Source organism: Seriola aureovittata, chromosome 3 (assembly GCF_021018895.1).
Source record: "Seriola aureovittata isolate HTS-2021-v1 ecotype China chromosome 3, ASM2101889v1, whole genome shotgun sequence".
In the NCBI taxonomy this organism is placed as follows: Eukaryota; Metazoa; Chordata; class Actinopteri; order Carangiformes; family Carangidae; genus Seriola; species Seriola aureovittata.
In genome coordinates, this window is record NC_079366.1 from 581,961 (window position 1) to 606,409 (window position 24,449).

General features: G+C 43.6%; 1 protein-coding gene across 1 annotated transcript in view; it reads left to right on the plus strand.

Moving 5' to 3' along the window:
• wu:fc21g02 (uncharacterized) overlaps nt 1-24,241 on the plus strand; it is a 55,981-nt gene extending 31,740 nt beyond the window's left edge. The window contains exons 3-13 of the mRNA XM_056371533.1: nt 2,523-2,667; nt 2,758-2,815; nt 2,958-3,039; nt 15,489-15,604; nt 15,757-15,925; nt 20,609-20,739; nt 20,938-21,020; nt 21,753-21,782; nt 21,952-22,020; nt 22,115-22,228; nt 24,113-24,241. Coding sequence (XP_056227508.1) covers nt 2,523-2,667; nt 2,758-2,815; nt 2,958-3,039; nt 15,489-15,604; nt 15,757-15,925; nt 20,609-20,739; nt 20,938-21,020; nt 21,753-21,782; nt 21,952-22,020; nt 22,115-22,154 — 923 coding nt within the window. The 3' untranslated portion in view covers nt 22,155-22,228; nt 24,113-24,241. The remainder of the gene's footprint in view (nt 1-2,522; nt 2,668-2,757; nt 2,816-2,957; nt 3,040-15,488; nt 15,605-15,756; nt 15,926-20,608; nt 20,740-20,937; nt 21,021-21,752; nt 21,783-21,951; nt 22,021-22,114; nt 22,229-24,112) is intronic.
• The last annotated feature ends 208 nt before the right edge of the window (nt 24,242-24,449 follow it).

Genomic DNA, 24,449 nt, shown 5'->3' on the forward strand with positions numbered 1-24,449 from the left:
TTTATTAAAAAGACCAACACAGAATATGAGATATTTCCCACATAATACATGATGGAGGGATGAGACATTGTTTTATATCAGAGTCTTTTATATCAAGACATTTCTCAAAACCAGAATATGATCAGGGTGACTTTTGAACACTGGAAATAAATCGTGTACTCACCCCGGCAGTAGCCCCCGTGGCACTCAAAATTTCCCTGGAATTTTCTAGTTTCTCATTTACTTTTCAATAATTTTGGCTAGGTCCTTTAGAAAAGAGACATTCTGATTTACCTCACCTGGGCAGAGAACTGCATTCAGACACAATCAGAATTTGCAGAAATTAAAAAGGCTCTGCTTACCTCTGAATCTTTGTGGCCACTGATGGTCTGAGATGCAGGCTGATCCTCCCAGGCAGGGGTCCTCAGGCTTCTGTCTCTCCTGGCTGGCTCGCCAATGTTGGAGGAAAAAGTCCAGGTCCAGCCAGAGTCTAGGTCTAGACCTCTTCACCAACACATAACTTTTAACAAAGCTGCACTTCTACTGGGTTCAAAAAAAGAAGTCACTGGAAATGGTCAGAGTCCAATGCAATAGAATTTAATATTTCACAAGAACAAAAGTGAAACCAGATCTGGATCTGAACTAAAGGCACAGTGCCTTTGCACTATGATATATAGTTCCTTCTTAGATGGGCTCTCCACCTATTTTCTGAAGTGAACCTATCAATGCCATGGGAACAATCGTGTCCAGCCCCACGTGAAATTTCCCCAAACCAGGCATGCCAGGGTATAGTAGTAGTGCAAGCTGTCCAGAAGTCCCCTATCTATCCTCAACCTTGGCCTTGCCATGGCTGCTACTCCAACACCACTGTTCCCAGGGCCCTACAGATCATTTTTTTTAGCTTAATTCCTTCCAGGTTCCATTCTGTAACAATCCTACCATCTAGTGTAACATTTAGTATATTTATAATGCATGTAATGCAGGAAGCCGTAAGCCCTATGCTAAAGGAGCTGTTAGCCCTAGACTAAAAGAGCTGTTAACCTCAGGCTAAAGGAACTGTTAGCCCCAGGCAAAAGAAACTGTTAGCCACAGACTGGCCTGGCACTGTTAGTCCCAGGCAAAAGAAACTGTTAGCCACAGACTGGCCTGGCACTGTTAGTCCCAGGCAAAAGAAACTGTTAGCCACAGACTGGCCTGGCACTGTTAGTCCCAGGCTAAGGAAACTGTTAGTCACAAACTAAGGGCACTGCTAGCTCCAGGCTAAAAAAACTCTTAGTCCCAGGCTAAGGGAGCTGTTAGCCCCAGGCCAAAGTAGCTGTTAGTCCCACGCAAAGAAAACTGTTAGCCCCAGAGTAAGGTAACTGTTAGCCCCGAGTCGAAAAAGCTGTTAGCTCCAGGCTGAGGGTGCTTTTAGCCCCAGGTTAAGCTAGGTGTTAGCTAAGGGAGTTTTCACAGCCGTACAATCCTGCCTCATTCCAAAGATGGCTAACTCTGACTTTAGCCTAACTTGCTTGCTGGCAGCATAGCATTTCTTGTATATGTTGTAACTACTAACCCAAACCAGCAACATTCATAGCTAACTTAAAACATGTCCAGAAAAGACTGAACTTTAATGAAGTCTATATGATTAATTTCACTCCTTTGTGACAGTTTATCCTCTTTTACAAGTTTTAAGTGAAAATATGCACACTTGTGTTTTGTTTTGTTTTTTTCAAATTTTCAGAGAACAATTAAAAGAGTGTTTACAGATTTGAAACGACAGTTCTGTGTATCATCATGCGTAAAACCTTTGTCGGTGCATCTAATGCAGACACAACTGTAGCCACCAAGTTTGTGCATTTAATAGCTGTCAAGTCCGTGTTTCTTCTGATTGGATGGATGAAAACTAATCCTATGTTTTTTACATCAACTCGTTCTATTTTATTCCTGTTGAACCTCTAGTGGAGGTACAGATGCTGTCTCCATTCCATTGACTTTTTAAAACTAATGATCTGAAATTCAGCCCCAACGCCATGCCCTGATTGGTCAGCTCTGCAGAGTTGAGAAAGTATGCTGGGTTTGAATTTCTCCATCAACTTTTTTAAATTTCTTACACAACCATTTCTGGCACTTCACAGCTTCAAGGCCTGACCACATTTTTGGCACATCAGGCCACACTCAGCTAATATGCCCTTTCCCTCTCTTTCTCTATGTCTTGCTGCTGTCTCTTTAAACTGTACAGTGCAATCAATATTGTCATATACCTGTGCTTCTCTTGCTATGACAAGTCAACAAAGTCCACTGGTCCCCTCAGTGGTCGAATCAGAAAACACACTTTTCACCTATATGACCTAATTTTTCTGTGAACTATTTTGTCAATTCACATTGTGACTTTAATTTCTATTAGGGAGGATTACACTGTACAATGTCTTTGTGTCATAATTAAGAAATAAACTATATGCACTGCGCCACACTTCAAAGGAATTTTCTCCCCAAATAGTCCAGCATTATGATTGTAGCAAGAATTCTTCCTCACTGTCTTTCTCCTCCTGCCTTTGTCTCAGAGTCGTACACTGTCCGGGACCATGAGCGTTTAGCCCATGGTCGACAGCTGAAGATCTACCTTTCCAAGAATGCAGAGAAGCTGGAGTTCACCCCAGCAGATTCTCCCAGACAGACCTTTCTATACTGGGAGAAAGTCAAAATCAGGTCAGAGACACTCAGGGTCACAGGATGGTCATTTCTAGTGTTGTTGTAGCTGATGTATTTGCATGTGGCTGTTGATCTGTCTATCTACAGTACGACCAAAGGCTGGGTGTCTGGGACAGGTAGTGACCGACGTTGGTTAATTGACAAGGTAATCAAACAAATTATTTTTTTGTAAATACGGTTACTTGATTAATTAGACAGAGAGGGTGCCGGAAGTGAAAATGTAACACGTGTTTATAGTGGGTCCGGAGATACTTGATCCTCACACTGTATTTTTGTGGATTTAACAGGTGACTTATGAGGACCAGGGGACCTACGTCCAGAGAGACTTCTGGAATAAAGAAATCTCCGCTTTCAAAGTGGCAGTCACACGTGAGTTAGCCAAAGGTTATATTAGCCCTGGATGCTAAGAACGGTCGGGTCTTTACAGGAGCTATGCTAACATAGCCCACGTTAGCATTAACAGCTGTTTACCCATCAGTCTAGAACAAACATTTTGAGTTCAACATCTGTCTCCAGAGGTGGAAACAAACACCAATGTTGACTCTTGTTTTGCTTCTATTTCTTCTACTGAAGTTAGCATTTTATCCAGCTAGCACTGATCTAGATATCTCATCACTTTCTGACAGCTGTCACTGTAGAATCCAGTCTGTCCTGAAGAAGTAGCTGCCCAGACAACATATTATAACCTCCTCTATTGTAACACAACAGTGGCTGAAGCTAATGGCAAGCTACCCTCATCACCACCACCGGCTCCCTCACCATCTGTACCTGGTTTGTTAAAATAACACATTCTGTTTTACATATAGATATATTGAATGATCTCAAATAATTATCAAGACATTATCTCTCGAGCAGGACTTTCTCTCACACAAACAACTTACATCATAGTGCAGAATATAATAGTAGCATCATGTGCTGTGGTGACCTTCTGTCTTTGTCCTCTCTCTGTCAAAGCTGAAACTCAGTTGTGTAAACAGTGAATGCCTCACCAGTAGAAAACAATGTTTGTCCAATATGTCAAACAGCTAGAAATGAATAAAACTACAATTTCTTAATTTATCATCTGTAGTTTTTAGATATAATATTTCAATGTTGAGGCGTTTTAAGGTAAAGAGAGAGAATGTTCTTTTGTTTTCTACATTCATTGACAGCTACTGTGTTATGGCGGAGACAGAAATCTTAGAGATGGAAATCAAAACCATCTGCATAGTTACGAGAGGTCAGAGAGAAACTCTGTTTCCTCTCTTTTGTGTGAGCTTAGCCTTTACATTGTCCGTGGTTGAAAGAATCAGTGTTACCCAGGCTTTTTCATGTGTCCTCAGATGTTGACAACCTCACTCAGACATTTGGAGGATTGCAGGAGAAAATAAAAATAACAAAAATTGTCTCTATTTTTTTGTATAATTCATTAAAAATGGAAGGCAGTTCCAGTGAGAATGTGGGACAAAAATTTAGCCTTGGTCTGATCCACTGGGACCAGCCGCATGAATGACATTGACGGAGCCTTTAAAGACTTTAAAAACTTCATTGATGTTTTGACGGTCCACCAGCCAACCAGGATTTGAGCCGTAGTCACTGGTCTGATCTCTGTCTTTGTCAGAGCATTATTATTCAAAAATGTGGTTTCTTCTTCAGCAGAGGAAATTCTGGAAGGTCACTTTCACCTGAGCGCTGCGTACTGCACTGTGACATTTGGGAGGGGAGGGACTCACATGCACTAACATGCACACCCTGCCGGACCGGCTACCAAAACAAAGAGCAGAGAAACTCAGATTACATCACACACAGAGGGGGTGTGGCTACTTCTCTGCTCAGCACGCCATTACTCCACTATATCTTTACATAGAAAACAGTTGTTTGCTGCTGTATTAATGTTTAAAATCTTGTTGTGCTAGTCACAGCTTGGCCATAACTAACACCATGTTCAAGCATAAGGACGTCCATAGGTGCACAGGGCACCAGGACACCCTAGGTCGCCGGTCTATGATCGACTTTGTAGTCGTATCATCAGACCTGCGGCTGCATGTTCTGGACACTCGGTTGAAGAGAGGAGCAGACCACCACCTGGTGATGAGTTGGATCAGATGGCAGGGGAAGACGCCGCTCAGACCTGGCAGGCCCAAACGGGTTGTGAGGGTCTGCTGGGAAAGCCTGGCAGAAGAACCCGTCAAGACGATTTTCAACGCACACCTCCGGCAGAGTTTCGATCGCGTCTCGAGGGCGGTGGGGGACATTGTGTCCAAATGGGCCTTGTTCCACTCTGCTGTTGTTGAGGCGGCTGTTGCAAGCTGCGGCCGCAAGGTAGCTGGGGCCAGTCGTGGCGGTAACCCTTGTACCCGCTGGTGGACACCAGGGGTGGGGGAAGCCGTCAGGCTGAAGAAGGAGGCCTACAGGGCGTGGTTGGCCTGTGGGTCTCCGGAATCAGCTGACTGGTATCGGCGGGCCAAGCGGAGCACAGCCGCGGCAGTTGCTGAGGCAAAAACTCGGGCGTGGAAGGAGTTCGGTGAGACAACGGAGGAAGACTATCGATCGGCTCGAAAAAGGTTCTGGCAAACCGTCCGGCCCCTCAGGGGAGGAAGGCGGGGAGCTGCTGACGTCAACTGAGGATATAGTGCTCCGGGAGTATGGGGTGGATGGCCCCTTGTTAGCGGCCATTAAGTCCCTGTGACAAAGGAGTGTGAGTCTGATTCGCGTAGCCGGCAGTAAGTCGGACCTGTTCCCGGTGGGGGTTGGACTCCACCAGGGCTGCCCTTTGCCACCGGTTCTGTTCATAACTTTTATGGACAGAATTTCTAGGCGCAGCCGGGTGGTGGAGGGGTTTGGGCGGTCGAGTGTGAAGCAGCTGGGATGAAGATCAGTACCTCCAAGTCTGAGGCCATGGTTCTCAGCCGGAAATGGGTGGATTGCCTGCTCCGTTTCGGGGATGGAGGCTCTGCCTCAGGTGGAGGAGTTTAAGTATCTCGGGATCTTGTTCACGAGTGAGGGTAGGATGGAGCGGGAGATCGACAGGCGGATTGGGGCGGCGTCAGCAGTGATGCGGGCGCTGAACCGGTCCGTTGTGGGGAAGAAGAGCTAAGCCGGAAGGCGAAGCTCTCGATTTACCAGTCGATCTACGTTCCAATCCTCACCTATGGTCATGAGCTTTGGGTAATGACCGAAAGAACGAGCTTGCGAATACAAGCGGCCGAAATGAGTTTCCTCCGCAGGGTGGCCGGGCTCAGCCTTAGAGATAGGGTGAGGAGCTCGGTCATCCGGGAGGGACTCGGAGTAGAGCCGCTGCTCCTCAATGTCGAGAGGAGCCAGTTGAGGTGGTTCGGGCATCTGGTGAGGATGCCTCCTGGACGCCTCCTCGGGGAGGTGTTTCGGCATGTCCCACCGGGAGGAGGCCTGGGGGCCGACCAAGGACACGCTGGAGGGATTATATCTCTCGGCTGGCCTTGGAATGCCTCGGGATTCTCCCGGAGGAGCTGGTGGAAGTGGCTGGGGAGAGGGCCGTCTGGACCTCTTTGCTGAGGCTACTGCCCCCGCGACCCAGATCCGGAGAAGCGGGAAATGACGGAGACGAAGACCTGGGTTCTGTGACAGCTACATTTGTGGACATTGAAATTCTGCAGTGTTGTGGAAATATTGTATTGTATTGAACTATTTCATAACATAGAGTCGCACCATGCAGCCTGGCACTAACTTTACATATACAATATAAAATATATTCATACATTTAAATATGAGTAAAATAGAAAAGGCTTCGGTGGATCAAAGTGGTAAGAGATGAAAAACTAATCATCATCACTAATCATCTCAGTGTAAAAAATGACCAAAATCAACACGTTTTATTTGTTTTACAAGTTGTATATCTGTCACATGCAGCATAAATTTTTAATAAACAATGCTAAAAAAAAAAACTAAATAGATCAAACTAAATATTTTTGTCCAATTATGATTTATTGATTTATTTTTAAAGCCCTAAAGCTTTTAACTGAATGACTTGTTTTCCCTTTAACATCACAATTAATTGTCAATACGAATTTTCTGTGATATCAATGATCGTAGGTTAAAGACCATATTACTTTTCAGAACATTATCTTCATAGTTTGTTGCTGTTGTCATTTGTATAAATTGATGATTTCAAGCCCCAAGCAAGTCTTATTACTGCTCCATGAAGTCTACTAGCATAGCATTTATGAACACGCAGCACCGGTTCCAGAGCGCCGTTAGCTTGTTTTCATAGCCCAGATTCACGATGGGAGTGATGCGCATATTCAGGGGGCCGCATAACGTGGAAGTAAGCCGGAAGCCAGAAACTTTTTCGGTGTATGCGCCAGGCGAGCAACTTCTATAAAAATGAACAGGCACCGTTTTTGGTCCGGTATCCAGTTGTTATAATACGTCCACGGTGGGGACACAGACAAAGGCAAGATGGCCGATTGAAAATGGTCGCTGTGACCACATGACCTGAACAAAAAAGACTACACAAGATGGCAGTAAACAAAGGAACTACTCTAAATGGCCGTCTAGACCACCTGGTGGGTTGGGGAGGGAAGGTGATAGTTTGATTAGAGTTTGATAGCCTCTAATCTCATGTAATCTAAAGGTACCAGGTTAATGGGGAGGTTAGCTGCATGCAGGTTCTAGAACTAAAGATGTACTACAGGTATGTGGGTGAACATACAAGTACCCAATTAATTGACTAACCACAACCTAAGCAAACATAACAACAGCAAAACATTAACCAACATGTACATGTACAAAGGTTTAGACTTCTGCTGCCTAGCTGTGCTGTGCTATGCTAGGTGAGGTTAGCCCCAGTCAGTTCACATTACCCAGTCCTTGGAACAAACAAAGAGGTATTTTCCAGTGTTTTTGAGGTGTCCAGTGAGTTGGGTGGCTTCCTGGTGGAGTAAAGTCCTGTCTGGCTCTGTGGCTTCTGCTGTTTTCTCCTTTGTTGTTCTCACAGCTGTGGCTCCTATTGCTTGGAAATCAGCTGGCTGACCTTGTGTTGTAGCCACTGATTCTGAAAAGAAATTGGCTCACTCTCAGATAATCCAAAGCATGTTGCTGCTGTTGAGGAGAAGGGCGTTACAGTTGTAGCGTTAAGCCATATTTTAGGATTTACTCTCGTTGAAATGGGGCACCAGTCCAACAATGAATTACTTCATTGCCAAATTTATCAATCTCATATCGGAAGCCATGACTTCTCGATTCAATGGATCTCCAGTCTCTACATCAAAAGAATACAACAGGACAACAACTGGGTGTAAATAAAGGAGTTTATTTAACTAAACTACTATCTACAGAGTAAATGCAAGGTGTAATAATCATAAAGATGAAAATAATAAGAAAATGAGCAGTGTGATGAGTTGGCAATGGTGGGAGAGAATATGTTATGGCTATACACTCTGGCTATACAGCTAATGATACTACATCTTCGAATCCAGCATCGGACGGCCCTTCGCTGCATGTCATTCCCCCGTCTCTGCCTCCCCGTTTCCTGTCTCTCTCCACTATACTGTCCAATAAAGGCATAAAAAGCCCCAAAAATATACTTTAAAAAATAAAAATAAATAAATAAATAAAAGACCGCGCATGTTGACAAAAATTATGTTACTTGTAGCTTGTGGCAAAGAAAAATAAAAGACGCTAAAAGTGCAAAAATGACTAAGAGCCATGAGTTTGTGGCGAGCAGCTTAGAGCTAAGAGTTTCCATGGCTACAGAGTCGGGCTTTGAGCCGGGACTCTGAGCTTTGAGCAAAGTTCTCAGCTTCTAGTTTCTGCATCGTTTCTCGCTTCTCGCATCTTCTTGTCATCTGGGTTTCTCTGACTTTTCTTTCTCTTCCGGCATTGGCTTCTGACCTGACTTAGGCCTAGGCCTGGTTTTTGGCTTAGGCTTTTGGCTTAGAATAGGCAATGTGTGAATTGTTCACGACTGTTTTATCCCCTGGGGGCTGGCGCATGTTTCATGGGCGTCACCCATCTTCTCCTGTGTTTCCACTTAGAGAGGAGAGTAATTTTCCACTGAACTTTAGAATAATTTAAATCTAGAGTTTACTTATAAACTCGCACATCGTTCTTCCACCATGACCACAGAACATTAAATGAAATAACATAAAACTACTTGCACTAATAATGGCAGAGAGGAGTAATAGGAGTGTTGATTTCATATTACATCCTTCAAACCTGGAATTAATTATGATACAAGTGGATAATTGATCAAACAACAATATAAACATTTCCCAAAGCTAATAATCTATACATATGGATTACACAGCAGTTCTTCGACTGTAATAATAATAATATGCACATTCTGGATGTCATGTAGTGTGTTACCTTGTGTGAAGGATGCTGACAGTATGGTCACAGGAAGGACATTGTCTTAAAATCTACATGTTACATTTCAAACATTCTATGGGATAGAAGTTTGGGGTTAAACTATTGCATAGGAACATCTCATGAGTTACAGAACAGTTAGATATTTAATTTTACATTCATCCTTTGATCTGAGTCTGTGAAGAGAGTTCTGCTGGTCACTACCCAGGATTGGAATGTGGGTTGTAGTTTATGACTCATATCTAGAGAGGGACAGAGGAAGGGAGGTTGATGTGTGTGTGTGTGTGCGTGTGTGTGTGTGTGTGTGTGTGTGTTGATGCATGGCACAGACAGGCCAGGATTCACACCTTAGTGTTAATCAGTCCTTTTGTTGTTACTTGTCCTATACAAGAAACAATCAAATATCATTAAACAGAATCTTATTGTTACAAACTGGAGATTTTGCCTATATTCTCCAGTAGTCTGGTGTCCATTGGTTGATCCTCTGGAGCTGACCCTTTGACCTTTGGTCTGGTTCTGTGTCGTTCGGACATGCTAATGTAGCGTGGTGCAGAATGAAGCTGCCCTCCACTACACATTTAATTTGAAGTCTTTTATTTACTCCTGTAAAGAGCAAACATATACTTTTATTATCACCGTTCGCCACACACACGCACAGTGATTTCGGACCCTTTTGTTCACTTGTGAGGGTGCGGAGCATTGATAAGATTGTTCTATTGAATCGTTCACACTTCCCGTTGCCTTGGGGGTGGTAACATGTTGTGTGGGACCCCCGCACGTCACAGCTCTTCTGTAGTTGGTCCATCAGCTGGTTATCAAATTCTCTCCCCATGTCATGGTGAATTCTCTCTGGAAATCCGACGCGAAGTGCAAAATCATTGAACAGTTTGTCAACAACAGTTTTGGCAGCCTTGTTTTTCGTGGCGTAGGCTTGGGCGAAACCAGTGAAATGATCAATCACAATAAGGATGTATTCGAACCCCTGTTTGCATGTCTCTAAGTGTAAAAAGTCAATGCATACAAGCTCACCTGGGCGTGTTGTGACAATGGTTGTCATGGGTGCACGGGTTGCTTTGTGAGGTCGCTTTTCCTTGAGACACTCACACTCTTGGGTGACAAAGTGTTCTATGTCAGAGTACATACGGGCCCAATAGAATCGATCTTGTATCAGGTTCCAAGTCCTCTCGACCCCAAGATGTCCCATTTCTCTGTGAAGCTCGTGGAATACTGTTTGACGATGCTCTTTTGGGAGAATAAGCTGTTGTTTCTCTCCTGCTTTCCTAAAGAGAATTCCCTCCTCATTGACATACAACTTTGCCCACTGTCTCATTAATACTCTGACGCCTGCCGGTTCTGCTTTGAGAGCTCTCCTGGACGGGTGCTGATTTTCCCTCTTATAATACAGAACTTGGCCTATGACAGGATCTCTTTCCTGACTGTCTCGTATCTGTTCTGGTGTCACTCAGTGCGCCGCACTCAACCCAAACGGGATTCGGACCCACTGATACAGGCCCCAGGGGGTTATGAAAGCGGTCAGGGGCTGGCTTTCCCTGTCCAGGAACCCCTGGTGATAAGCCTTCCCCTGGTCCAGTACGGAGAACCAGGAGCTGCCAGTGAGAGAGTCAAGCATGTCTTGGATTCTGGGTATAGGGTGGCGATCAGGGACTGACTTTTTGTTCAGCTCCCTGTAGTCACAACACAATCTTAAAGTTCCATCCTTCTTTCGCACACACACGACCGGTGAGGCGTACGGAGAGCGTGAAGGAGTAATCCAGCCCCGATTCAACAAGTCCTGGATATACTCTTTCACTTCCTGGTGTAGTGGCTTTGGGACTGCCATGTACGTTTTTCTTACTGGGGTGGTGTCGTGCAGTGTGATGTGGAGTTTCAGTGAGGGGATTGAGCCGATGTCGTCATCGTCGTATGCAAACGCGTGACACTCCTCTCTCAGCAACTGTTTTGTGATCCTCCTTTGCTCCTCGTTCAGGTGACTAAGGTCGACCGGAGGGTCCCACCAGACGGGTTTATGTTTTTTTGATTTGTCACCGTCTGGGGCTGATGCTGTGTTATTTGGTGGCTTTAATCCCTGTCCTCTGGTTATCTGTTCAACACTGGCCGCGTAAGCAGTTTTGACCGTTTGCAGGTGACCAAAAACAGTGCGTGGGGTCAGGGTTACACTGTGTTTGTTTGTGTTGGCGATGGGGACGGGTATATAACCTGACCTTTTCCTGGGGACACTGACTAGACCCTCCTCTATCACTACGCCCTCTGGCAATGTCGGCTCTTCACTTGGGACTAGAAGTAGGTCTTGGCCATGATACTGAGCCCCAGTGTTGGCATTAACATACACTGTGGTGACTTGTTCAGCGCCTAGAGTAAGTGTTCTGTTACCTGTATGTACAATTCCTACATCTTCCTCACTAACAGGGGCATGAATAAGCTGAAGCACTGCTTGTGATGTCTTGACTGTTATCTGAAAGGCTTGACACACAGTATGGATGGTCTCTGTCTTTGCTGTCTGACTACCCTCTCCTGTTATTTCTTCTATCACATTGTAGCCAATTATGGGCTCTGCTGCTACGTTTGGGTCACTTGACACTAAAATAGGTACAAGAAGTGGCTTTGTCATGGCGGATTCTTTCCCTAGTCTAAACTCTACCTCCACCCAGCCCATGAAGGGGATCTCAGTCTGGTTGGCTGCCACTCCCAATAAAATGTCTGAGCCCAACAGTTCACTGAGAGGTCGCACCGTGCTGTGTGGTAAGTGCAGCTTTCTCCATTCTTCATTAATGATGGTCGCCTGAGCGCCTGAGTCCCATAATGCTACTACTGGAACCGTGTCCAGCGTGCAATGGACAGTGTGTCTCTTTGCAATCAACTTGATGAGTCTTTCCTTGCGTCGTGGTGGGAGGTAGTTGACTGATGACATTTGAGGCGCTGCAGGAGGGGGAAAAGGTTGCTGCATGTTGAGACTGGATGATTCACGGGCTACCGAGGGTCCCGGCTCGGCAGCCCAGTCTCGTTTCCCTGCTGCTCTCTGGTCCGCCGACATCCTCTGGAGAGATGCCCCTCTTGCCCACACTTAAAGCAATGTCTGCAGGAGTCACCTATCTGAGCTTCCTGACACGCCCTACAACCCCTGGGCCGACTACGGCTGGGTGTGAACATTTTCTCTGTCGGTCTAGCTTGTGTGGCCTCCACTGTCTGTAACATTAACTTTTTAAGTTCTAGAACCTCAGCCTTGAGTGCTTCAATTGGGTCTGTCTCTGTTTTGGGTCCCTGACTTTTCTTACTCTTCCCCCCTGCTTCACGGTGAGTAACAGTATCAACTGCCGCCGCTGAGGCGTCAGGTGAATACACCTCCGCTTGTACTTCACTGACTTTTGGGGGCTTGTTTATGACTGCCTTTCTCAGTTTTTGTTGTCTCTCCTGTTCTAAGTTTGCAGCCTCACTGATTCTCTCAATTAGCACCTCATCTGTGACAGTACGGTTACTGAGATAAGGCTTGAGCTGGAACTTAACCGCATCACTGTAAAGACCAGTTTCTATGGAACGGAGGAATTTTCTCTGAATTAGTTCTGGACTAAACTGCTCACCTTCCTCACCTCCATCATCATCACTGGACTTTCTCATTAACTTCTCTTTCAGTTCTATTGCTCTGAATAAGAAATTCTGTGCTGACTCTTTTGGATCTTGTGTCATGTTCATCAGGCGATGCAGTAAGTCGGAGGAGGAGTCCACTTTGTAGTGACCCTTGAGTATGGTCTTGAGGGTGTGCAGCGTCAGCTCTCGCTTTATTTCCAACATCTCCCGCAGATGAAGACCTGGGCTCACAGCACGTGTGACTGCTTCAATGATCTCCGCTTCTCCATGTCCTTTCCGCTGTCCAGACTCGATCTGGTTGATGAGGCTTGTGTAGGACAATTTATCCCTTTGTCCAGCTTCCCCAATCTGTCCAATTATCCGGAACTCCCGCCTTAGCGTCACCTCGGGCAGTCTGTTTGGTGCTGTGGTGGCAGTCCTTGTGTCCTCTTCCTTTGCAGTCACGATGGCAGGCGCAGTGTCTCCTCCTGCTGCTTGTGTCTTCCGCTTGATCTTTTTCTCCAACGCCCCGATTTCCTCTTCCATCTGCTGCTGTAACTTCTGGTACTGCATTTTCAACTTCTCTAACTCACTTGTTTCCTGAACTACAATCTCAGCCTCAGTTTTCCCCAATGCCGGCTTCAGAGAGGCCAGGTAGGACAATACATGCTGCAGATACTGCTGATATGACTCTGCGGACTCTTCACCCTCCTCGATTTCATCTAATGTTGTCTCCACCAAACTGATGAGGGCGCGTCTTGTTTTGCTGGCAAACCCCCCAACAGGTGCGTTACACTTTAGATGCTCACACAAGGAAATGAGCTCCTTCTCCTCCAGTGTCAGCAGTATCCTGCTTACGTCGTCCCTTGCTTCCTCCATGGTCCTCCTTTTCTCTGTCCGTTTATGTTTCTATGCGACTGGGCCGTGGGCTGAATCAACCATCCTCTGCTACCAAAATATGTAGCGTGGTGCAGAATGAAGCTGCCCTCCACTACACATTTAATTTGAAGTCTTTTATTTACTCCTGTAAAGAGCAAACATATACTTTTATTATCACCGTTCGCCACACACACGCACAGTGATTTCGGACTCAAGTGTGTGCTCTCGTTCTCGGAACGTATTCGATTTGAACACAGACAAATGATGAACATTTACACTAACATCCAAACGGTAAATAACGTCCGTTGTATGGCTAATCTGGACCATTTTCATCATGTACATTCAATATCAATTTGTTTTTCGAATACACAGTCAGCTAATCATGTATACCAAACATTGTCAAATTAATCAAATCAACCATATATCTATTTTAAGTTATTTATGTACTCTACATCCTCCCACTCGCTTGCGGTAACTAAGCAACCAATCCCAACAGCCGTTTTCGGTACGTTACTTTCGCTGACCAATTAACGTTTATAAACAATATCACATATAACGGAACCGGGACCATAAACTACGACACAACATATTCACCCCTCACTTATACAATTCTAACTCTCCCTTCTTACCTGTAAAGAGCAAACATATACTTTATTATCACCCTTCGCCACACACACGCACAGTGGTTTCGGACTCAAGTGTGTGCTCTCGTTCTCGGAACGTATTAACGCGAGACTTCCCTTGTCCCTGAACACACACAGTGTAGCGAACGCGCTCATCCTGCTGGTCGGAGTTAGACACATACTGCTACATTCATATACATTTTTCAAACAATAAACAAACCTTTTCTTACCATAAAACACAGACAATTTTAACCACACTCTGAACCTGAGCTGTACAAAACGGAAACCATGTCAAACATGCAAACAATAACAATAATAATGTAAGTATATTAACCCACTGATGGCTCTGTATGCCACACTAACAGCATGGTCTGTTTGTGGATGAGGGGTCCCTTGTCTCTGTTTCCTATCAATTTGATAGTTTGATGGTGGGAAGAGTCGCAAAGTGTCAATTGGGGGTCCCTAACTCTGCATGTCCTTATAATGAACTTCCTTAATGGCTTGTGACTGATGCCAGGCCACGTATGTACGCTACACAGTCTACTGTGAGCAGGCTGGCAAGAGAGCTGTTGTCTCAGGTAGCAGGGCTGACCTGTGCTGGGGCCTTGTTGCTCTTTTAAGAGCCGAGAGGGTAGAGGAGCTGCTCTCCTGAGCAAGCCAAAAAGAGAAGCGAGAGAACAGAGAGGGCAATCTGTTTTTTTTTGGTGACACCCTGGTGGGTGTCACCAAAAACTGACTGGTCAGTGAGGTCCCTGGAGGAGGGTCATCCCCAGGTGTGAACAGTGAGGAACTGTGGGGAAGTGAGTTCCTTTGCCTGTGGAGCAAAGAAACACGTGGTTTCCAGAAACTTGAATGTACTAGAGTCCCAACACTTGTTTACAGAGCATTTGAACTTTAAAAAATGTATCTTAATAAACTGAAATCTAAATTATTTTATTGGGCAGGGCATGCTTCATCACAGTCTTGAAGTTGAAAACATTTAAGGTCACAGGTGCAGAGAGCTAGGTTGAAAGCTTATAAAGAACAAACCGTAACTTCGAGCAGCCGAGTGGGAAGGTCTGTTCACATCAGTGTCTCACTGTTGATCTTTGAAACATGACCTCATTACCACAAACTGCACAAGCACACAACACAACAAAAGAGGCTCAAGGTCCTGGGAATAATGTGTGTGTCATAACAGCTGTCTCTGCTGGTGTATTATATTTATGTTATTATGCTTCATGTCTTTTATCAGAATAACAATCTGGTTTATTGCCAAGTAGGTTTTCAACATAAAAGGAATTTGCTTTGGTGTTTTGGTTCATATCAATACAGAATTTATGTAGCACTCAGGATCAAGACACAAATGTAACATCATAACAACGTGTCTTCCTTTTCTCTCTCTCTCTTTAATCCTCCTCTCTCTTCCAGCCAGACATAACTTTGTGAAGTGTGTAGCAGGAGAGAGTCTCTACATCTCACTGGAGGGAATCGACCTTGCCGACTCCATCCTCATCTTCTCTGGACAGACTTCCAATGTGACACTGGTGAGGCTGGATAGTGGATGGATCGATGTGTGCATGCGTGTGTGCATGCGTGTGTGCGTGCGTAGGTGTGTGTGTGGGATAATTGGGAGGTGTGTTTAATGGGGTTTTTCAGGTGGACCTGGTTTCTGGACACAGGACTTTGTCTCCTTCAGGTGCGTGATGGTGCTCCGGTGTCCCAGGACCTTCCCGATTACTGGGACCGGGTTCAGACCCACGCCCAGAACATCGAGATCAGGAACGTGAACTACACTGATGAGGGACATTACTACCTGAAAGACCGCAGGAACCGTGTGGTGTCTGTGACCAGGATGGACCTGACAGGTGGGTCTTGATTTGTTCTTTATTTCTTTGGTGGACCCCCTTCAGCTTGGTCCACAACATATTTGAGTGTCTGAATCAGAGAGCAGGAGGAGATGTAGAAACACACCAGCAGCTGATGTTCAGGCTTCCTGCTGCCACCCACACCTTAGTGGTACCACACCTGCCTGTCAGCTCCACCTAGTACTACGCCACATAGTATAACAGCACTGGGACTTTTAACTACATGTATCACTCCTCTTCACAGATGTTTTATTAACCATTAATTTGCGTCACATTAACAGTCATTATCTTTTTTAGATTGTAACCAACAAATGTAACACCATCCCATGGGGGGGGCCTGGGTTTTTTTTATTCATGGATTTTAATTTAATGGTGGTGCCTTCACTTAACAGGAAAAATATGAAATATTGATGTCTAAATCCCATTAAGAATTAATTTTTTTCTCTTTTTTTAATATTCCCTTTTTAACTCACAACAAGCCTTAATGAGATGTAAATACCTTAGAAAGATGAAAATATGACACAAAGACAGTACTGTAAATTTAAATGAAGAATTTAGCTAAATAAAATTTGGTTTAAATGGATATAAAAAAGAAATCACACACGTGTCTCAAAAACACTGAAATGTACTTCCCTTTTCAATATAAAACTTTTCAGCTTTCAGTTCAACTCAATCTATCAATCTATCAATAGTTACCCTTTAATTTCAGCTTTAAACTATGACTTTAAACTTTTTTTCTTTTACCAACTTCGCACGAGCACATATACACACTAGCACACACTCAAGTTTGCAACCAAAAATAAAATAGTGTCCTTTAAATCAAGAAATCAAAACCGTTGCAGGCCTGAGTCATTGCTTGGGAAAAACAAATGGACGGTTCACTTGCTACTGCAAGCAAAGAAAATTGAACCACATGCACTGGTTAGTTTTTACGTACAAATCCATCAGTTCTCATTTGCAACATGAGTGAAAGTTGAAGAGCAAGGCAATGGTTGACAAGGCGTCCAGTCAATGAGGTTACAGGCTGGCGACAACAGTCCTGAGGGAGTGAGAGTTGAATGGGAGACTTTCACTCATCCAGAAGGTCCAAAGAGTATTTTCTGGTCCACTTATGCATGCTTCTCAAAATCCGTCACTCGTCGGTTAATTCTGCATCCATGGAAGTATTGTACTGATTTACTTTCTGCAGCTTATTTAGCTCATTTCTGGCTCACCTGAGTGTATTGTCTCCTTTAGCCCATGGCTTCCATCTATGGGTTCGCCATTACATCCCGCCCCTCTACCTTTCTGATAGGGCAGACAAGATGTAACTACCAATGCAACTAAGAAAACAAAAGATAGACAACTTAACACCCTCTGAGATTAAGTTGTGAGCTGAACACGCTATTCTTTGTTCACGGTAAACAAACCTGTTTGAATTTCAATAAACTTTATTAACACGATGACAAAGATTTATTAGTCCACTTATATCTCTGTTTTTTTAATCCCTGATTAAGTTTTTGTTTTTTTAAAACACAAATGAAATGATTTTATGATGACATTTTATCTTTTTTGTTAAGAACATATTTATTTTAATTTTTTGTCAACAATTATTCCTCTGAAATATTATAGCTATATATACATAATTGTAGCTTTTTAGACTGGGCTACACAAAGATGAAAATATTTCCAGAAATAACATTTGAATTGAATGATGTCTGGTCGTCAGAAGAGGATGAAGGGAAGAAGCCTGGATACCTCAGCGCACACCTGAGATAACGGGTAGATGAAGTAGCAAGCTAGTGCGCACTGTGCAGGTCATAACATGTTTATGTGTAAATAGCATCAGTCCAGTACCAGTCCAGTTGCAGAACTATTTGTGTTGGCGTAGCCAAATAAATGATAAAATAAACAAACAAATCCTAGTCTGTTGTTGTTTATTTAACTAATATGGCGCTCGTAGAACTGTTGTATAAGTGATGTTTAGGGCTGGCCATACGGCCTATAAATAATATTGCGATACAAGGTATATATCGTGATATTCTTTATAGAACACATGGCTTAAAGTTCTCTGGCACTGTGCTGGTGGGCCATTTTAGAACTGAGGAGGGAGACAAAACAGTGAAGCGTCAAAGAGAGTTTATCTGTGTTGAGAGATGGTAACTGAAACTAGAGGCAGACGAGCTGGTTCAGAGAAGAAATGGAAGCGAACACGCTGTCTGCCTCACTGCTGCTGCAGTTCTGTCTTTATATGTACAGTTTGACTTTAGTTTACCCTCATTCGGAGAGAAAGAGAGCGAGTGAGAGCCCTTCACCTATTAAATTATTAACATAATATGATTATAACCAACACTGTGTTTCTGCTGTGACCATCTAGTTCATGTGTCTCCTCTGTCTCTCCATACAGCTGCTAAAATGGTTAAAAATATAAGTAATACATTTTTTTCATGTCTGTGTCATATAAAGTCCAGACATTGAAACGGGTCAGTTATGTATTATGTTGCTGGTATCATATCAGTGTGACTATCAACAGCAGCAAAGCATGAGAGTCTCTTTATGCATCAAAGGGTTAAATCTTGTATTTATGAAGTTCTCAGGGCTTAAAGAAGGAAAATGTCTGTGGCTGAAATGTGTTGGGCTGTGGCGACAAGAACACCAAATCTAATGGTTTTTAAATGTGAATCCTCACGTTAACTTGAAAAGGTCCAAATGGAAGAAAAATGCAAAATCTACTCACCCATTCCTCAATGGGAAACCAGAGTCTGGTAACTGTATCCAAGTCCAAGCACAACTTTCAAAGCCAAAAAGACAGCCTATCCTATACGCTTACCTTTAAACTGTTCAGCACTTGTTCCTCCGTTGGTCTCTAAACAGTGTATGAGACATAACAGACTTACTGTTGTCAGACCATTGATAAATTAGTCCAAAAGATTGATGATGATATGAAAACAAAACCAAAAGCCTATTTATTGCAGGGCTTTTTCAAAGGAGCGCGGCCATGTTTATTATTGATCTGACACGTCACTGAGCCGAAGTGTGAACAAAGGTTTTAATTAATAAAGTATGTCTACTGGATTCATCTAAAATATAGGGTTCCTTATGGCTGCACATATATATATATATCCCCAAGAATATTTTCAATAGACATTTAATGATCTATTTTCTAGTTTAAAACCGCCCCAACACAGTACTGGAGAACTTTAAGCCATGGCAACACGAACGTTCTGGCTATGAATGTCACCTGATCGGGACCAAAGTACGTGACATACTGCTGTAACCAGCACTGATGTGAACAGCATCACAAACACTGAATGGACATATTTCAAACAGAGAATATGGACCATTTAGTTTGTAGCTAGCTTTGTATGTCTTTCAGCCTCCTCTCTCCTCCTGTCAGCCGGACCTTGTGAATTTTGCATTGTATGCAATACGCTGAAAGCTGCTAACGAACAGACTGTAAATAAAGATGGACGTTGGCTCTGTGACGTCACCCACAGGTTTCTGAAGCTCAGAACTAGCTGCTCTGCCATCTTCACAGTGTCTGACACTGCCCCTAACTACCAGCTTATCAAAACATGGCTAGCATATGTTCCCGTTAGCATCGTTAGCACAGCTGGGCATCTTGCTCAAAGGCTAACCTAAGGCTAATTAATTTGCAGGCAGGTTAATCAACTAAGCTAACAAGACAAGGGATGGCGAGCGCAGACACAATACCTGCTAATTAGTGCTAACATATAAATAGAATAATACTAGAATTTCAGACTTCCTCATGTTCTGTTTGTTAATTAACCAACAAGTCAAATTATCTGTCTGATATTTACATTAAAAGTTAAACACATAGAGGTCACGTTCAGTGGCTGAATTAGCTGAGGAGACACTGAACAGACAGCTAGCAACCTGTGATGGTACTCAAAGCTGCCACGCCCTCAATTCTTCGTAACTTTAGTCCTTGATAAAATGTAAACAGGTGAGTTATATAAACAGCTCTCATGGAGGAGGAAATTAGCTATAGGGACCAGAACTGTTTTTGTAACAGGCTGTAAACATGTTTATTTCTGCTGTAAAGTTGGACATTTTAACATGGGAGTCTATGGGGATTGAAGAGACGAGGCTCTGAGCCTCTCATCTGATTGGCTGACTGTTTTCTAAGTGATCCAACAAAAATATAGCAGCTTTCAGGTAAAACACTCAGAGAAACTAAATCCTTCAAGGTTGGATGGTGGTTCCAGGTGGGCGGGGCTTGTGACTGCCTTGTTACGACATCAGAAAGTTTCAGAAGTCCTGACCGCTAGTTTTATGGCTCAGTTTCTGAATACAGGCTGTGTGTATTTCTCTGTGGACTGAGGCTTTGATACGTTCACAGTATTAATATAGAACATAGACCTGCTTTATAATCAAACAACACATGGACATCTACCTTTAGACTGGATGGAGCTTTAATATATTGATCAGGTTGTTGGAATGAATGAGAACTGGCCTTTGATTGTCTATCCTCTCATGCTAGTAGTCTTAGTGTGATGGGGTTGGTTTTAAAACCATTTCCTGCCTTGGAAACCCCCAAAACCTGGGAACAAAGGGCTGGAAACCTAGAAAGTTCTGCAGCTGTAAGACTGGCAGTGGATGTAAGGACAGGTGTTCTGAAGTGGGATACTGAGTTTACCTGGATCATGGCTGACTGTCAACCTGGTTTCTTTTCCCCCTGCAGACCAGCATGATTACTCAGGAGGAAACCCCCTCATGGCTCTGCTCTTACTGCTGGGCATCCCAGCTGGGATCTGCTGCTGTTGTCGGAAGAAGATCTTCAAGAAGAAAGCCACCAACGCTGCGTCACTGCAGGTACTGATAGCAAGCACATAGCAGAAATAGATGTAAAATTGGCAAATCATTTAATATGAAACCAAATTAATACAAAAGTAAGTCAAAGTTGTTAGAAAAAGTTAAATAAATGTTATAATTGTAAACTAAATATCTTTAAATGATGCTCATTAATGAAAGTAATCAGTAAAATTACTGTATGTGTCTGTGTCTCTCCAGAACACCCCCGTTGCAGTCCAAGCCCCCCCAGTGGTCCTGTTGGACCCTCCCCTCCCTACAGCGCTCCTGGACAGCCGGGGGCGGTGAGACCCTCTTCATCACTCTCATGGATGTCGATAATAATAATAACTTTATTTTTATTGCACTTTTCAAAACAGACCTACAGAGTGTGCACAACATAAAAACAGAACAAAGCAATAAAAGACACAGAGCAGAGAGACAACGTGTCAGTTAGCATCGCCAGTAACCAGGGAGGATTACAAACACGTGTTAAAACAATGAGATCAATAGAGCAACAAAAGAAAATAAAACCAAAGATAAAAGCTTTTAAATCAAGAATTAAAAGCTGCTTTATACAGATGTGCTCTCAGCAGTGATTTAAACATGCAACCACTTAGGGCTCTAATGTTTTTAGGCCAGACTTTGGCACAGACAGCAGAGTTTTCTTCATGGGGGAGAGCAGGTTTGAGATGTAAGAAGGTGTCAAACTGGACAGACCCTTCAAAGTGATCATAAGTATTTTGAAGCCGATGTGAGGAGGATTAACTGGGTGTAATATGATCAAATGTTTTGGAACCAGTTCATAGTCTATCTGCAGCGTTTTGTATGAGTTGAAGGGACTGAAGAGGTAGACAGAGAGTTGCAGTGGTCAAGATGTAATAAGATGAATGTATTTAAAACCTCCAAATCAGTGACAGAAATCATGTTCTCTAGCTGGACAACCCGAATATCACTCCTACATGTTGATCCTTGTGTATATGAATGTGTCTGGTGTTGATGTGTCACTAAATCATGTCTGTGTTGTCTGTTTGCAGGTGTACTACCATGGCCCTGACCCCTCCCTGGTACATGACACACACTTCACTTAATCTGATTCTCTGTACCTGATCCCTGTCACACAGACTGTGTTGCTCAAGTGTTTTTTCCTGTGTGTGTGTGTGTGTGTGTGTGTGTGTGTGTGTGTGTGTGTGTGTGTGTGTGTGTGTGTGCGCATGTGTGTGTGTGTGTGTGTAGGGTCCTGCAGTCCATCCGCCCCCTTCGACCACTGGCCCAGGACAGTGGAATGGCCCCCCTCCCTACCCAGTAAGTATCACACAACAGGCCTTAAATACAGTTGGACTTGACTCTGTTCAGGTCACAGTGTCCACACTTCCTGTTCCCCTGTCTCCCTCTGCAGAACTTCAACCCAGCCTACCCACCTGCTGGTCCGGCTATGATCCCCCCAGCCCAGCCTCCACAATGGAACGGTCCACCATCAGGCCAGTACCCCCCCGGACCTGGAGCTCCAATGGTACGACCTTTAAATGAGAGGAATGCTGGTCATTTCATTGTTTGACCTTTGACCTTTTGGGTGCTATAAATTGGGGGGGGGGGGGGGGGGGCTTTTAGAACTGATACCTATGCAGCAAACACTCGGTGAAAATGAGCCTTTCTAAATTTTCCCACTCTTCCAGATCTTTTCTCTTGACTTTCTCTCTTCAGGGCCACTGCCCAATCCCTGGGGGCATGAGAAACTTAAATGTATTATGAATTTAAATAGGTATTTGCCTTTAAACCAGCTCCAGTTATTTTCGTACACCTGCTCACAGTTCTCCAGGTTCTGATCAGGTAGGTTGTTCCTTCATCTTGGAGAACCTGCCTCAGTTCTTCGTGTGATCCAGACTGAGTCCAGAGATCAGGTCTCTGTGTTCCAGACCACTTGCTGCAAGACTCTTGGTTTTCCTTGTCTCTGAAGACAGTTCTCTATAAGTCTGTGAGTCGTTGTTCCGCTGCAGGATGAATCTGGACCAATCACACGCCTCTTGATGATCATGATGATCATCATGATCATCATGATCATGAAGATGCACAGTACCATAATTACATGATACCTCAGTAACACCTTGACAAACTTCTTCAAATTTGGTACAAACATTCACTCGGACTGGAGGATGAACTGATTAGATTTTGGTGGTCAAAGGTCAAGGTTTAGCCATTACTCAAGACTTCAGACAGAAATTATGACTAAACTTCACACCAATGATAAACATTTAATATGACTCTGGATAAACATGATGTTCCTAGGGATGGGCATTTCAAGCAAAAATACTATTCGAAAATCATTGATTATTCTTCGAAGTCGGCCACAATGGTATTGCAAGTGGGCCGACAAATCATTTTTAAAACAGAAACATTTTCGTGAAAAGATGTAATAAAAAATATAAATATAAATAATGTTTTTGAATGTTTTGAAAATAAATTATCTTTTAAAACATTTTAAAATGTTGAAAAACTTAAGTCAATGCTAGGAACTTTTATGTTGTTGTGGGCCAGACCACATCGTATATTTGTTTGTATCTGGGTCTAATTCAATCCTGAAAGTTTGACCATTATATTTAAAATAAAAAGTGCCCTGAGAACATATTATTTGGCCTCTGTATTGTTGCAGGGTCAGATATGGGCCACCAATATTTTAGAGATTTTCAAGTGGGGAATGGGTTGGAGCCACTCAACTATCACATATTTGTGTTTAGAGAAATGAGCATGTGACATGGTCTGAATGAAGACAGGAGCACCATATGTTTACAGTGGGTCCGCCGTGGAAAACTCTCCTTCTGACACACACAAGTCTGTCGCTGCTCATTTTGCAGGTCATTGATATTTGTTTCGGTTTTCCACTAGTCCAGGGGGTTGATGTGTAAAAGGGGACACTTGTCCTGGCAGTACCGATTTAGTGCACGCTGTGATACTATACAGCCTGTTCCATCCACTATACACTATTGTTCCATCGTAAAAAAACTGGGAAATTACATTTTTTTTTAAATCAACATGATAGTTGCATAAACTATTTGATTTTTCCAAATGTAATGCCTATTTGTATATTTAAAAATCATGACCCATCTCTAGCTGTAACCTGAAAGTAGGCTGAGTGATGGAGTGATACGACCACAAGCAGGTGACTCTAGTTTTCTCCTGTTTCCTGAACAGAAGTGTCAAGAGTTGACGTAAAAGGGGGATCTGGAGTATAACACAGAGTGGAGCAGGTTAAATTCAATATGTCTGCTGCTGTATTTACTGTTGTTCTGTGCAATCTGAACTGTTATCTCCCTCTATGAGTGCTAACTTGTAAACAGCTTTCTGTCTGTGTGTTTACGCGTGTGTGTGTTTGTGTGTGTGCGTGTGTGTGTGTGTGTAGGGCTACGCTCCAGCTCCCGTCATGTATAGCAGTCCTCCACCTGCAACAGGTGAACCTGTGAAAGAGCAGGTCAATCTGGAGAACATGGCTCCCTCAACTGCCGACCCCCTGCTGTCTGCCACACCACAGGTAGGGGTGGGGGGGTGAAAAGAGTGAGCTCATTGTCAGACACCATATAGACTCTTTTTACTTTTAGTTATCAGGGTTTTTTTCTAAAAATGTGGGTAAACCTGTTTAAAAGGTGATTGACTCCTTTTACACTGCCTGAGAGGACACACACACACAAACTGGTAAAACAGATGTGTAGAGTCTCATCCTCAGGTTGATGCTCCTGTCA